The sequence below is a fragment of the Eleginops maclovinus genome, chromosome 13 (genome assembly GCF_036324505.1).
Source record: "Eleginops maclovinus isolate JMC-PN-2008 ecotype Puerto Natales chromosome 13, JC_Emac_rtc_rv5, whole genome shotgun sequence".
NCBI classification, from domain to species: Eukaryota; Metazoa; Chordata; class Actinopteri; order Perciformes; family Eleginopidae; genus Eleginops; species Eleginops maclovinus.
This window is the reverse complement of record NC_086361.1, coordinates 15,823,881-15,837,782: the sequence shown is the minus strand read 5'-3', so window position 1 is coordinate 15,837,782 and position 13,902 is coordinate 15,823,881. Positions and strand designations below refer to the sequence as shown.

General features: G+C 41.4%; 1 protein-coding gene across 1 annotated transcript in view; it reads right to left on the bottom strand.

Moving 5' to 3' along the window:
• The window catches only part of gabbr2 (gamma-aminobutyric acid (GABA) B receptor, 2), a 150,095-nt gene that overhangs the window by 60,226 nt on the left and 75,967 nt on the right, over positions 1-13,902 (bottom strand). Inside the window, exons 3-6 of the mRNA XM_063898557.1 lie at positions 11,877-12,047; positions 5,519-5,620; positions 717-782; positions 237-425 (exon numbers count right to left, since the gene is read on the bottom strand). Of these exons, the coding sequence (XP_063754627.1) occupies positions 237-425; positions 717-782; positions 5,519-5,620; positions 11,877-12,047 (528 nt within the window). The remainder of the gene's footprint in view (positions 1-236; positions 426-716; positions 783-5,518; positions 5,621-11,876; positions 12,048-13,902) is intronic.

Sequence of the window (13,902 nt, the reverse complement as noted above, 5' to 3'; positions counted from 1 at the left end):
TGCTCTGACTAAATAAACAGAAGTTATATCTCTTTATATACCTCAGGATGCTAAGACGTACACTGTACAATCTGGCAACCTCCCAGCCTTTCTGAAATAACCTTAAAATTAAGGTTTGATATCGTAGAGTTGGGGTACTCGCATTATTAGATATGTCTTCCTTGTTTAGTTAAAGTTTACACTTAATTTGAATTTTGAAAACAACATTCTTCTGAAGTACATCAGGTGGCACTCACCCTGCCTGAGATGCCCTTTATCTGGCGAGCGCTGAGCGGCTCAAAGTCCACACTGATGTACCCCTCCATGGCTCTGAGCAGCTTCTTGGTGGTGCAGTTGGTGCTGTTGGCCTGCTCCCACCAGTTGCCCTGGTACCAGCCGGGGATGATCCACTGGTATTTACTGCCAAACATGTTGAGGTTGTACGCCTGGGAAAGGGTACGATACAAACAAGGTTGAGACAATGTAACAGCAGGAAAGTAAGTATGTTATATGTAGATGAACTTATGTAGTATCTATTTAACGTTAGCTGCTGGCTGGAGAGTTTAAGTCTAGTGCAAAGCTTGAAGAATACTGAACGCATGAGTTAAGCAATGAGCATAAAACATAGCATAAGGCCAAATCATCCCAGGTGAAATTAATTCTTGTTTTAACTTGGCAAGACATTGACTAGCAAAACTATTTGCTGTAAGCTATCACTTCTATGTCTGAAGACTTACGCAGCAGAAGACTTTGGAGGCCAGGTTCTCGTCAAACTGGCCAATGATGATTCTCACATCGTTGTCCTGGAAATAAAAGAATAAAACATCACGATCAAATATAAACACACACATGCCCACATGATTCTTATTGGGATTTTGAGATACCTTGGCTTCAATACACATCAAGGATTACCATCAATGGGAGTAATTACTGTAGCTTGTTACCCTGATACTGCACTTTTATGGTAACTGCAGTCGAAGTGTGATAGGTTGTTTGTGACGCCTTTTTTCAGCACTCTGGGACATCACACTTTCTAAATGGACATGGAATCAGTTGTGTGTGTGTACTGTATTTTCATCTCTAAGTCTATCTCATCAGTAGCTGCAGAGTCTGGGTGGCTGAGAGGCTAAAGCAATATCAAGTCGCAAAGTGTCAATCCATAACAACAAAGACATTAGTGTCAGCGGGCAGAACTGCCTTCAATGCCAAGCGGGCTGAAGAGCACAAATTTACATGGAGATTCAGCGCACAAGGCCCAGTGAGTGACTCTGTAAATAATTCAGATTGCAGCGTGGTAGGAAGAAAGATCAGGCTCCAGGGCCAACGGTCTGTCATTTAGTGTGTATAAAACTGTAGAAGCACGAGTACAGGCCTGCACACACACACATGTGGATAACACACATTATTATACAAAATTGCCCCAAATCAAATCCAATATCACTGACAGAGTGTTGATGGATCTACGTCTGGTCAACATGGCTGGAGAAAGTGTGTGATGCATGGAGAAAGGTCCATCATAGGGCCCTTAACTAACCCAGACAGTGCAGACAGACAACCAATTGAGAAGGTCACTGAGCAATATAAAGGAAATCTAAAGGGCTGAAGCTGACAGTGTAGGTTATTAAACATGGATCTTTGTTGAGGAACTAATGGACGGTTTTGGTTTTTCTTCACCAACAGTTATTTAAGGGAAACATACCTAATATTGAGTTTGCTATATGCATTTTTTAAGTGTTTAGTTCTGCCTTTTATTGATTAGGAAACTGCTATACCTTACCTAACAACCAAACTGTAAGAGCAGGGGCTTTTTAAATTACAACTACATAGGCAGCTTTAGAACATTCAAAGCAAGTGACAAACACACAAGTTGTACTTTCCCTGAACCTCTAGTTTCCTGTCTTTATTCTTGATAATGAGAAACGGTTATGAATACAGTGAAGTCCTCTTCCCGCAGGCAGCCTTACCATATGTCATGTATCCACAGATCAGAGTAAGCAACCAATCACTGTCATCTTAGCTCCAATTACTCAAGGCAATTAGACATCCAAGGAGCTACTGTACTGCACAGCCAATATATTTCATACTGGATGTTATGGACAAATTATATAGATTCAAATTAGATGGAAGGATACATACATGGATAATATATTGCCTATCTCTCCATAAGGACTGCATAATATGAGGAAAATATGTTGCAAATTGACATTGTCATGACAATAAAAACAGGATTTACTGTGTGTCCCTCCTATCCGTCGATCTATTTAGTTGCTCATGTAATATCTGTCCTGACATTTAACATAAGCTAAGATTTTTTCATCACAAAATCATCTATATAGGTTCTCTAAATATTAAGAGGTTGAGAGCTTTCAGAAAGCCGAGCAGCTCAATCAAAGGATCCTTTGATGGTTTCTCATCACAGACAGAAAGCATGCTGGAAAATTTAAGTGGTCTTTTGTATAAAACCCTTACTGTTGTTCCATTTCTCTGGCACCATCACAATAGATGTGCAAGGAGGACAGGTAACAACTCTGAACTTTTCTGGGGTGCACTCTTGCTTTATTTCCTTTATTTTATAAAGTGTACAAGTGTGTGTGTGTGTGTGTGTGTGTGTGTGTGTGTGTGTGTGTGTGTGTGTGTGTGTGTGTGTGTGTGTGTGTGTGTGTGTGTGTGTGTCAGTTGTTACTCAATAACACTGTCCTACCCTGAAGGAAAGGCACTTAACCCAAATGACTCTAGCTATGGCCAAGGACCACGGCCTCAGTATAAATTCTGGCCTGTCTGGCTAAAACATGAAACGGCTGTGTGGTTGCAGGCAAGGGCATGAGTGAGTTTGTCCATTATAGACGGATCAGGTCACTACAGAACCCAAAATTACCCTCATTGTTTGAACTTCTGTATAACTATGAAAATAATAGTTTTCAAGGGTAGTTTTATGGGCAGCCTTAACAACTTTTTAACCAAGACAGGGGTGTTTGAAACTTCATAAACGTGATTTATATGTGATAATGGTTTGAGCAATAATGTTCCTTATAAGCCCAATCAGGCACTGATAAGGTTTATTAGGCACACACACACACACACACATACACACACACACTGTAGTATTGATGGCCTTTTTTATGAGCTTGTGGGAGACATGATTTGTAGACTGGTCAATGTGTTGCCATTACCCACAATTCCCATCCCCCAGTGTGCTTCTGATGATCACTGTGCAGCATGTGTGCAGATGTGACCGAGTGCATGATCTCGCAGGAAAGATTGGTGTGTGTGTGTGTGTGTGTGTGTGTGTGTGTGTGTGTGTGTGTGTGTGTGTGTGTGTGTGTGTGTGTGTGTGTGTGTGTGTGTGTGTGTGTGTGTGTGTGTGTGTGTGTGAGTGATCACAAGGTGAGCATTGAATGTTGTAGATATTATGATCACAGATATTGCATTATTATCTGAACTGTAATTACCAGGCCTTCAGAATAAAGTTCTGTGGGCTCTGTTTTCACAGTGCGGGACTCTTGCTGGAACTTGGTGCTATTTGGGGATTTGGACAAGCAGAGTTGCTTTATCATTTTGAAAGGAGCGGCAAGAAAACACTGCAGATTACAGGAACAGCAGCAGCTGATGATATTATCAATAGCAAACAGAATGAAATGGACAAACCTTTAATGATGATATCAGTGCAAACCATTTGTCTTCAGCCGATCCTTTGTGTTTTTAAACCAACAAAACAGTGTAGCATCAGTTGTTATCAAAGAAATATTTCGTTTACAACTGGGATTCTACATTATAATAAAGTATGGCAGGTTTTGCACAGGTTGTGGATGTGGGTGCCACAACTACATTCACAACCCAAAAGAAACACTGAAATCTACATATAAACAAATAAAATAGAAGGTTACACATGTGCGGAAGGCCTTTGGTCATGCAAAAGTAGTTGCATCGGTAAGGCAAAAGTGTTTAAAAAGAAATGGGCCATCCCCGTCTACGCATATCTGAGGGGCAAGAGTTCTGAAGGCAAGATAAATAATTAAACCATAATAAATAATTAAGTGTTTTGGACTTAATTTAGATTTCAGGCCATTTTATCTCATGAGGCCCTCCATTGAATGCAAGCGCCCTGTATTGTCTTTCAGTCACAAAAACTTTAAAAAGCACTGGTCTATAAAATGTCTGCAAGCATTGCTATTTTATGTTTAATTTGAAGAGTTCAAGTTCCATTATATTGCATTGTGGGAGTTTGTTTTTGTGAGTGTGGGGTGTGTGTAAGCCTGCCTTTATGTAGGGATGTTGTTTTGTCAGCCCGTCCAGTAACAAACAGAGAACTTGGAACAGAGAACAAGAGATGAGGTTACAAAAAGGCAGCAAGCGACAGAGAAATGTAGAGGGCTGCTTCAGCGCTGTGCCTGTCTGCTTTTTGAATATTCCAGCTGATTCGCAGATGTAAGTGCTCTATTTGTGGATCACACAGTGACGCCATGGCCCCCTTATTCGCAGGGTCGCAGACACACAATGACACATAACGGTGCACTACACACAAAAAGAGCTTTCACAATACAATCTGTGTCACCCTCTACCTCATCATATTACGCGGTTGTCGGGGGGGGGGGGGGGGGACAGCAAACTGCTGTTTCGAGATGAGCGGAAACGGACCATTAGGTTGTCAGAGGACCCTCCCGCCCACCCTATCAAAAAAACGCTCTGAAAAGCTTTCGAGGCGACACCGTGTTTTGCATATTTAAAGTTGATCAAGGAAGGATGGTGTCAGCTTACAATGTCAGTCCTCAACATGGAGGGTTACACATATATATTTAAGAAAAGACAGCTTATCTTCCTGTTCCTGCTCTATCCCTCTGTCTCGTCATCTCCCCGGTGCATTTCTTTCAAACCACTCAGTGACACATACAGTACGTCATTCCACTCACATATCAGACCTCTTTTCGTTTTCCTTCTGCTCTTCCAACATCTGACGGTTTCTATTTTAATGGTTGAGCTCACCGGCCACATAGCCATGCGTTTGATTTACTTCCACTGACAATGTTTATACTGTAAACTTATGTGGCACTGACTCACTGTGGTTATACAACGGAGGCCAGAAGCATCTCTTTAGAGATATTTTGGATAAATAAGCCATCACACTTGACTGCATTGACATCTGAATTTCATGCATTTTCGCTTCATTAAAGCAATCCTGATCAACCATGCATGTTAAACCCAGAAGTAAATGGTGTAAATATTCACAAGTCAGCATCTCAATATTGGCCCAATAACGGTGTTATATAATTTTCCTTTTCATTTAATCGTAAAGCAGAGAAGGAAAGTGAAGGAGAGGGGAAAAATAACAATCTAGATATTCAGCTTAACAGGCACTAACCCATCCATTGGTCGGATCAGATTCATAAGAGCTCACTGTACCCAATGCAACTCAAACTACAATACCAACATAATTGGATCAAATTTAGTCATTTGCTGTATCTGGGATGAAACTATCCTTGAATCGTTCCACCTTTTCATTTTGGCTGATACAATTGTGCGGCTGCCAGGCTGGATGACTTACCTTGAGCTTCTTGACATTGACACATGGATCGTTGGAGAAACTCTCCGTATCTGCAATCTGGATGTCTGCTTTCTCCAGCTCACTTGTTAGATCATTCCTCACCTAAAAGAGGAAGAGAGGGGAGGGATGGAAAGAAGGAAAAAGAGCATGATTTATAAAGTACTATGTATAATGTTAAAAAAAAACGTTTAATAAAGTTTAATGAAACTGATTTTTTTTAATCAGCCAACCATACACCCCTTAGTTTAAACACTTCCAGGTTTAACTCTTATATTTATAAACAATAAAGAATAAATAGTATTTCAGCAATACAGATGTTGCAGGCTCTGTATGTTCTGAGCTGCGGTCTGCATGTTGTTCTGTACATATTAAGACGTGTGTCTGGACATGAGAGCATGACAGAAACATATCGGCTATTCAAGACATCAAAAACATCAATACCCTGATTTCAGCTCGCTCTGTTAAATGTCGAGTTGTAACATTCACAATATCCGATGTGCCCCTGTCTCGCGATGTGCATTTTTGTTTTGTTTTTCAGAACGACAAAGAAGGCAGGATTGCTTTTAATTATGTCGACTGCTTATTCAGATCTTGACTAAACAGCAGACATACTGTATGAGTAATATTGTAAATGCATCCGCAGCAGCTGTACAGTATGTCTGCTTTGATGTATTGATTCGGCAGAATGGTGGGTAATGGGATCACAGAAGACGGAGGATGCAGCGGGAACACCGCTGTGATGGCGAGCTTGAGGTGTTTTATCATTCTGCATCTCGCTTCCTCTTGACCCTCACACAAATACACACGCTATGATTCATCCCTCTGGCTTCCTCTCTCAAGGCTACAATTTCAGAAAAGGTCCTTCTTTCCCTGTAGACATTTCAAGTAGGAAAAGCACAGGTGTAACTTATACCATTAATGATGGCTCTGTTCCAGGTCTTCCAGTAAGGCCACCTGACGGAAATTCAAGTCAACATGTCTGCTGTTAGGAAGGTCTACAGTTCGCATATTGGGGTTCACAGGGAACATTTCTTCCCTTTTCTATGGCCAAATGCTTCTGATGTCCTCCGGCCATGCCCTGCAGCCATCGGCCTCTCCGCCCCCGCCCGAAGGCTTGGCATCAGGGGTCATGTTGAGCGACCGGAGAGTGAGTGTGCTCATATGGGTATGCCAAGTCGGGCTGGCAGAGACAAAATGCAACAGCTCACAGATGAAGACACTGGGTTTTCTACCCTACATTTGTCCGAAACTGTACATATGTGCCATAGGTTATATGCATATTCATATGTTCTACATTACTACAGTGCAAACTGGGGACTGATGTGGCAACGAATGGAAACGAAACACTGTTCCTTGTGATACAGATTTATGTTTAGCATTGTTACTTACAAAAGCATCAAAACACTAAAGGTTAAGACAAAAACTACTAATGGACACTATACTTCCAGTGCAGCCTTATAGAGTTACGGTGACCAACATCCAGACTTGCAAACATTTTTATTGATTTGTGGGAAATATGTGGAAAAAAACTAAAAAAGATCAGTCAATTATTCTCAGGGAGTAGTTCAAACTTTTCTTTCGACATTTTTAGACCAGGTTGTTCTGTTAATGTTTAGGATATTAATTCATTTTAGATACAAGTTGACCAAAGCCTGGCTTAAAGTACTGGAAGTTTATTCAAGCTTCCATATAGATATCAGGTGGAGAACCACTTCACAAAAAGCAAATCAAAGTATGAAGATATTTACAAGTTAGTACCCCTAAGGTTGTGCCATCAGCATGGCAGTTCATCATTACAGCTGGTACTTTTCCAACTGCTGTTACATTCGAAATACATTGTGTAATCAACTAGAAGATTGCTGCCATTTAAAAATCAATGTAACTGAACAACACAACTTTATTTCCCTTATGTCTCGAAATGTCTGTTGTCATACTGGCCCTGTCCCTTGGTTCCCTGGAGGGAGCTCTAAATCACTTGGTACCTCACTCAGTCCTGTACAAACATTCCCTCCAATGTACTGCTCGCTGAGCTGAAACAACAGGGAGGACGGGCTGGATCAATACAACCAAGTTTGGCTCTTCAGGAACAATTGGTGTGGTGGTCTGGACGAAGGTACAAAGTCCTGTTGTGTGGAGTGTTGATCTAAAAGCCTGGCTGCTGCTATGCTAAGTGGAAACGAGCTTGGACAAGAGAGGCATTGCAGCAGGTGAGTCTGGTGTTGGAAGAGGTGTGTTGGACCGAGCACACAGCTGGGTGGAATAACACACGAACAAACATACACAACAACACAAAGGCTGACACAGAAAGCCATTCGACTCTTAGAGAAAAAGCCCTCGACACAAGAGGATATCTACTGGTTTGATTTTGCATTTCCTCCACTGAGATGGAAAAGGACGAATAAATCCGTGTTTCGGTGGACTGAGTGTGTTAGATATATCGAGGGGTGGAGCGACGGGTCGATTGAGGGGCAGAACGAGGGGCAAAAAGTGAACAACAAAAACATCCTCTATTGTCTGAGCGGCCTGGGGAATCCCCAGCAGAAAATACAGCAGAGAAATAATCCTACTGCACTCCCAGCCACGAGTGCACATGTAACACACACACTTATGTAAGTACACACTCACACATGATGGACAAAAATGACAAAAAATGTCAGATGCACTCAGTATGATGTGTAGAGTGCATCTGTTCCTACAAAGAACCTGATAAGAACGTGTGCATAATTTCTGCATATGAACACAGTCACACACACGTAGACACGCACAAATGAAGATGAATTGGGGACCTGTAGTTGAGGGATACCCCGTGACTATTTGGGGTGTATATGACAGAATGAAGTATTATGCCACACTTTCGAGCCCATGGAGGCAGTCTTCCATGCCGCTGACCGTGACACAGAAGCATGGCTACATTTATTGTTCAGGAAAAGTAAAAGCAGCGTCATCAAAGTTATTAATATGCACTGGTAGTACAGCAGTGCTTGTGTCATCATTATACAGTTTGATAGGTCATTAAGTATTCCCTCTACACCTAATTACATATTTTGTAGGGATGCAACAATCCATTTTATCCATCAATCCTATGATTAGTTTCCCAAATAATTATTTTATAGGATAAAATTGCATGATTTGTTACATGAATAGTCCAAGAGAACTTTAGTCTTTTTGCCTGGTGAATGATGTAAACTGTAATCACCTTTTAAATGGTTAAGAACTATTCTGTAGATTGACACATTATCAGCTTTAAAACAGACACACAGACACACAGAGAGGACTGAACTGAGTGCTCCGCTGCAGAGTCAGTGAGTAGCTTGTGATGAGTCAGATGGTACCAGCATGACACTTTGAGGCAAACAGGCTGCGGTGGTTTAACCTCCGATCATTAACACATCATTAGGCATGTTCACAGAGTAAGCGACTTTGTGTGGCTGCGTGTGTGTGTGTGTTTGTGTCACAGAGCGTTCGCAGGTGCTTCTCAGTGGACTGTAGTCTGTCTGAGCTTTGTGCACAGGTACCTTTTAAAAACATGTAATGTAGATTAACAACAGAGATACAAACCGGAGGATGTGACGTGTACAATTTCATCTACAAAAGAGGCAGTGTGATGGGCCTTGCACAAATCTGTCCCTCAAAAAGTGTGTGTGCAACATCCACGTATAAATCTCCATGCAAATCCCAGAGTTCAGGCTGTAATGCCGGTCATGTGCTTATACAAACTAGCGTGACAAACGGTTGTACCGCAGCCTGATGACAAGCACTAGAATGGCCTCCTCTCATGGCCTTACATGCCCTGTACAATGGCATAAATGACTCACTCAGCAGAGGAATCTATAACAACGCCTGCTTATTTGTTGTCAATGGCAGCTGATGGAAAAATGCACCATCTAGGACAACAGCAAAGAGATGTGTACACCATAAGCAAGATTTCTGTTATGGCTACTCCTTAATTCATCGTTAAGCGTAGTGTGATTTTAGCTTAGAGGAGTCCAGGCAGAGAACAGAGTCCTAATCCTGTTCTCTGTCATGACTGCTCTGTTCCAGTGTGAGCCCTGTTTGTCTGGCAATCTCAATAATGTTGATTGCGGTGTGTGTGTGTGTGTGTGTGTGTGTGTATGGGTGTGTTTCTGCAGTGTGTGTGCGTGTGTGTACAGACACCTTAACACTGGCAAACGCCTGACCTTTATTTACAACGTGTCCATCCCAAAATAGGATGTGTTGGTGTGTTCAATGGCTCCTAAAAATAGAAGTGACGATCTGGCTTTAGCTCACAGGTTACAGCCCTAGGGAACACCGTATTATAGGTGAGTGTGCGTGTGTTTGCCACTGACTGAATCACTACCAATTGTTACGTAACATTAACCTTGTCTCCCTAGGAAACTGCACTGACGCACATCCCTAAGTGTTTAGGTATAGTAGCTGTTCCAGGTGGCTTATTTCTGGATTTACTTTCAGAGTCAGAGACAAGTTCAAAATGATATTTTGGAAAGAGGCTCACACAGCTTGCCCCTAATATCATTTTTAAAAATGGTTATATATGCCAGATTTAATTGAACCAAATTCATCTGTTAATGGAATAATTCCAACTCAATAAAAAGGTAACAAAAACCCTCATGATGTATTCTTTTTTTTTTGTATTCTTTGGCAGTATCCATACAGCATTTAGCACCTCACATCTCATTAGCCACTTTCTATATGCTACCGTGAGTTCCAGATGCACCAAAAAACCGACATGCTCTTAACTTGACAGAGGATTGTACAAATCATAAAGTATGGCAGCGATGCCTGCATATTTGTAAATCAGGATTAGAGGCCAATTTTGTGGCAGGTTGATTGAATCGGGCCGCCCGTCTTCCTCCCGTTCTAAGCCCCTTGGCGGTTTCAGGAGGGGAGAGATAAAGGGATTTGGGCTCTCTGAGATTTGCAGTGAGACTTCTTATACAACCTCCCTCCAGCTGCTGGGCAGATTGTTTTCAACCAGGGCCTCGAGGCAAGAGCTCACAATGCGTCTCTAAAAATTCTTGCTTTCAATACCTCTGACAAGGCTTTTTTTAACTGAATGTTCCTGTGACGGTGATGTAATATCATGTTTGTTCCTTGAGTCGTCAAACGCATGACGGACGTGAATGTATCGCTGACGTGCAACCCTTTCCTCTCTCATCAGTTAATATCAATTTTCTTTACAACATGGTTTTGCATTGGATTGTCGTATTGATTCTCCAATCGATTTTATTGTGAAAAGCTACTTGACACTAATGGGGGAACGCTCCTTCATCTTGGAGAATGCAAATGTATCCACTCCTGTTCCTGACTTAAATCGGATTTACAACAAAAGTCTGCAAGCTTTAAAATGTATTTCAGTCTCAAAGGCGTTTACTTAGATACATTTCCACAAATGACTTTTCATAAATCAGTCATGTGCCGTGGCACTGGATTCATAGATTACACACGATGTACTGAAACATCTCTTATTTCCAGCCAGCATGAACACATGAAACATATGGTTAGTGCTAGAATTCGGCTCCAGTTTAAGTTTCAAAAATGTAATCTTGCCATTTTATCCAAATCATGGAGAATCCATCCACAGAGTTGTGTGTGGGTGGACAAATATTATTTCAGTCAAATAATGGTGAATAGCTTGAGTTGAGTTGATTCCCACCCACTCAAATGTTGGCATCATCTGAATGATGATTAGAAAAAACTAAATGCCAATCAGTGTTTAGTACAGATAGTAGTCCCTCCATCAACAAGATAAAAATCCCCCTGACTGAGAGTGTGTGATAATAGTGACATAAGCCATTATCTTCCAGAGAGGAGAAGTGGCAGGGGAAGGCAGGGATTATTAAACTGACTTTAAAGCTTTGTAATTGCGTGTTGTGATAGCAACAGAGTTGTAAAAAATAAATGTCCCTCTGACACCGTTCACTGACAGGTCTGTTTCTACATGACCACTGTGGAATTATATATCTGCTTTAAAACAGTATAAAGAAATATAGGCTCCTTTTTCTATGCAGGCAAGGTATGTAAAAGTGCATTTACAGTCTTGTTTAGATACTTGAAGCTGAAACCTGTGCTTATTTATTAATGATGTGCAAATATATTTTGAGGAAAAAGAAGGAAAAAAAACACTATATTTTATATTAAATGATTACAGAAAACTGAGGTTGCTGTGCCTTGTGATAGAGAGCACGCTGAATACCTGCGGTGCTTCAGAACACATCACAGAAATGGCTCTCATTTCCTGTGCAAGCTCAACAGCTTAACAGCTCAGTATGCAACCACAGGTTTCCATGGCAACATTTGCAAAAAAATTACATATCGAAATATAGTCTTTTTGAAAGAATGAACAAGAAACACTGACCTCGGAGAACCTCTGTACATCCTGTGTGAGGGTCCCCACACGGCTCCAGTTGTAGAAGGTGAGAAACTTCACCACGGCCGGGTTCACAGCGTTGTCTGACGGGACGGTGCGGAAAAAGTTTGGGTACTTTTTCTTGTCTGCCAGGACTGGAGTTGTTGCTGCAAAGGAAAGCTGGAATGACAAAAAGGAGAGGAGACGACGGTGAGCTCAGAACTGGTCGGGTTAAATACAATCCGAAATAATCCTGGCAACAAGTAGTCAGATTGTGCTGGAGAAGTGTTGAAGCACTGTGTCGCTGAAGCACTGGATGACCCATCTCACATGTGCCATTTCATTGGTCCACGGCCTCCATCATTTTAGGGTGTTTGTGAGGAACTCAGTACTAGTCTAAGGGAGTGGATGAATCAACGTTATCAAATTCATTTAAATGTCAGCAAAATACCCGCTTTAGTGTGTGATTGGAGATAGATCTATAAATATTGGGTGGAATAGATGACCCCTTGTGCGAGTAGCCTTTTAAGAAGCTTTATACTGTTGCGTGTCCTGGAGTGAGATTACATGTTTGTGTATGTTTTGGTGAGGAGTGAAAAAGCAGCTCAGCAATTTGATTCATCTGTGTTGGTAAGATAAAAGCATTCACGTTCTTCATGCAAGCAGTTTGAATTAGATTGCGCACACACACACACACACACACACACACGCCTGAACCTCCAACATTAATTGGCTTTTTACACACACCTTTTATGCGGTTCAGGTGCTGCAACCGTAGCATATTTTGAGCACATCAATTTATGTTCAAAAAACGGAGAGAAGTGTACCAAAGTTTGAAAGGCAAACTTTGAAAGTATTTTCCCAGAGCATTAACACGTCTAATGATCTAAGCACGATGCAGCAAGCACACTCCCGCACTGATGGCAATATAGTTGGAAAGCTGTGTGTGTAACTCAAGCTGGTCCAGGGAATGTTTTCTGAACAATCAATACAGTGCAGTCATGCTCACGAAACACGAGGAACAGGAGGAGTCTACTGGTGTTGTACTATATTTCAGCTTAAAACTGGAAAAACCAAAAGTGTTTTCTCCATTATCAACACCTACATAGTCCTCATTTACACCCGTCCCACCTTTCATTCGACTTCTGCATCCTAATGAAATTGAGCGCTCTCCCTGTCTCTTCCACTTTGTAGCACATTTCCAACAATAGGTCACTCATTTTCTCAAGAGGCGAAAATGGCTGTAATTAATTTTTGCATTAAGATTAGCATTTGCAAGTCAGTACAATGTAACAGCCGGCACACACCAGAATAGACAATGAGCTGCCACTTTATGTTTACTAAGTCTATTTTGACTGATAATATAGTCTAAGTTGTACAGAAAACAGACCCATTAGGTAGAGCTGCATATCTGGCCCTTTAAACAGTATTGCATTAACCAGATACTAATGTGGCCAAAGAATGATTAATAACCTGCATGTCCAACATGTTCAATCCGTGGAAAACTCTAAATACCTTGGTATAGTTCTGGCCTCTCAGGCGTCTCAATGCCCACGGTGACTTCACCTACTTAGGAAACTTTAATGGCCTTGTTGGTAACTTTTCCGCTTCCTGCCTGGTACGGTCACTTTAACTGTAGATCTAAGAACACACTTCCTAGGACTGTGGCAATGGCAAGCAAAACAGTATGCAAACCCCAAAAGCACTTAGTTCTATACAGAAAGGACGAGGAAGAAAGCGAGCACTATCCTGGCAGCTAGCCCTCGTCTGCCCTGTCTGACTTGAGCCCTGAGCACATAAATAAATGACAAATGAAATGAAAAAGAAATAGGAATGAAATCTTGAGCTCCAGGAGCCGATATAGATTCCCTTTGGCAACTAAAAATGTATTTATGAAGTCCTTCATCCCAAGTGTCATCATTATTCTCAACTCAACAACGTGGCAGAGTAGATTCAAGACACAGGCGTTGATAGAAACTGTATGTGTAACGTGTCCTTGTCTATGTGTTTGTTTTACTAACTGCTTTCCTGCTTT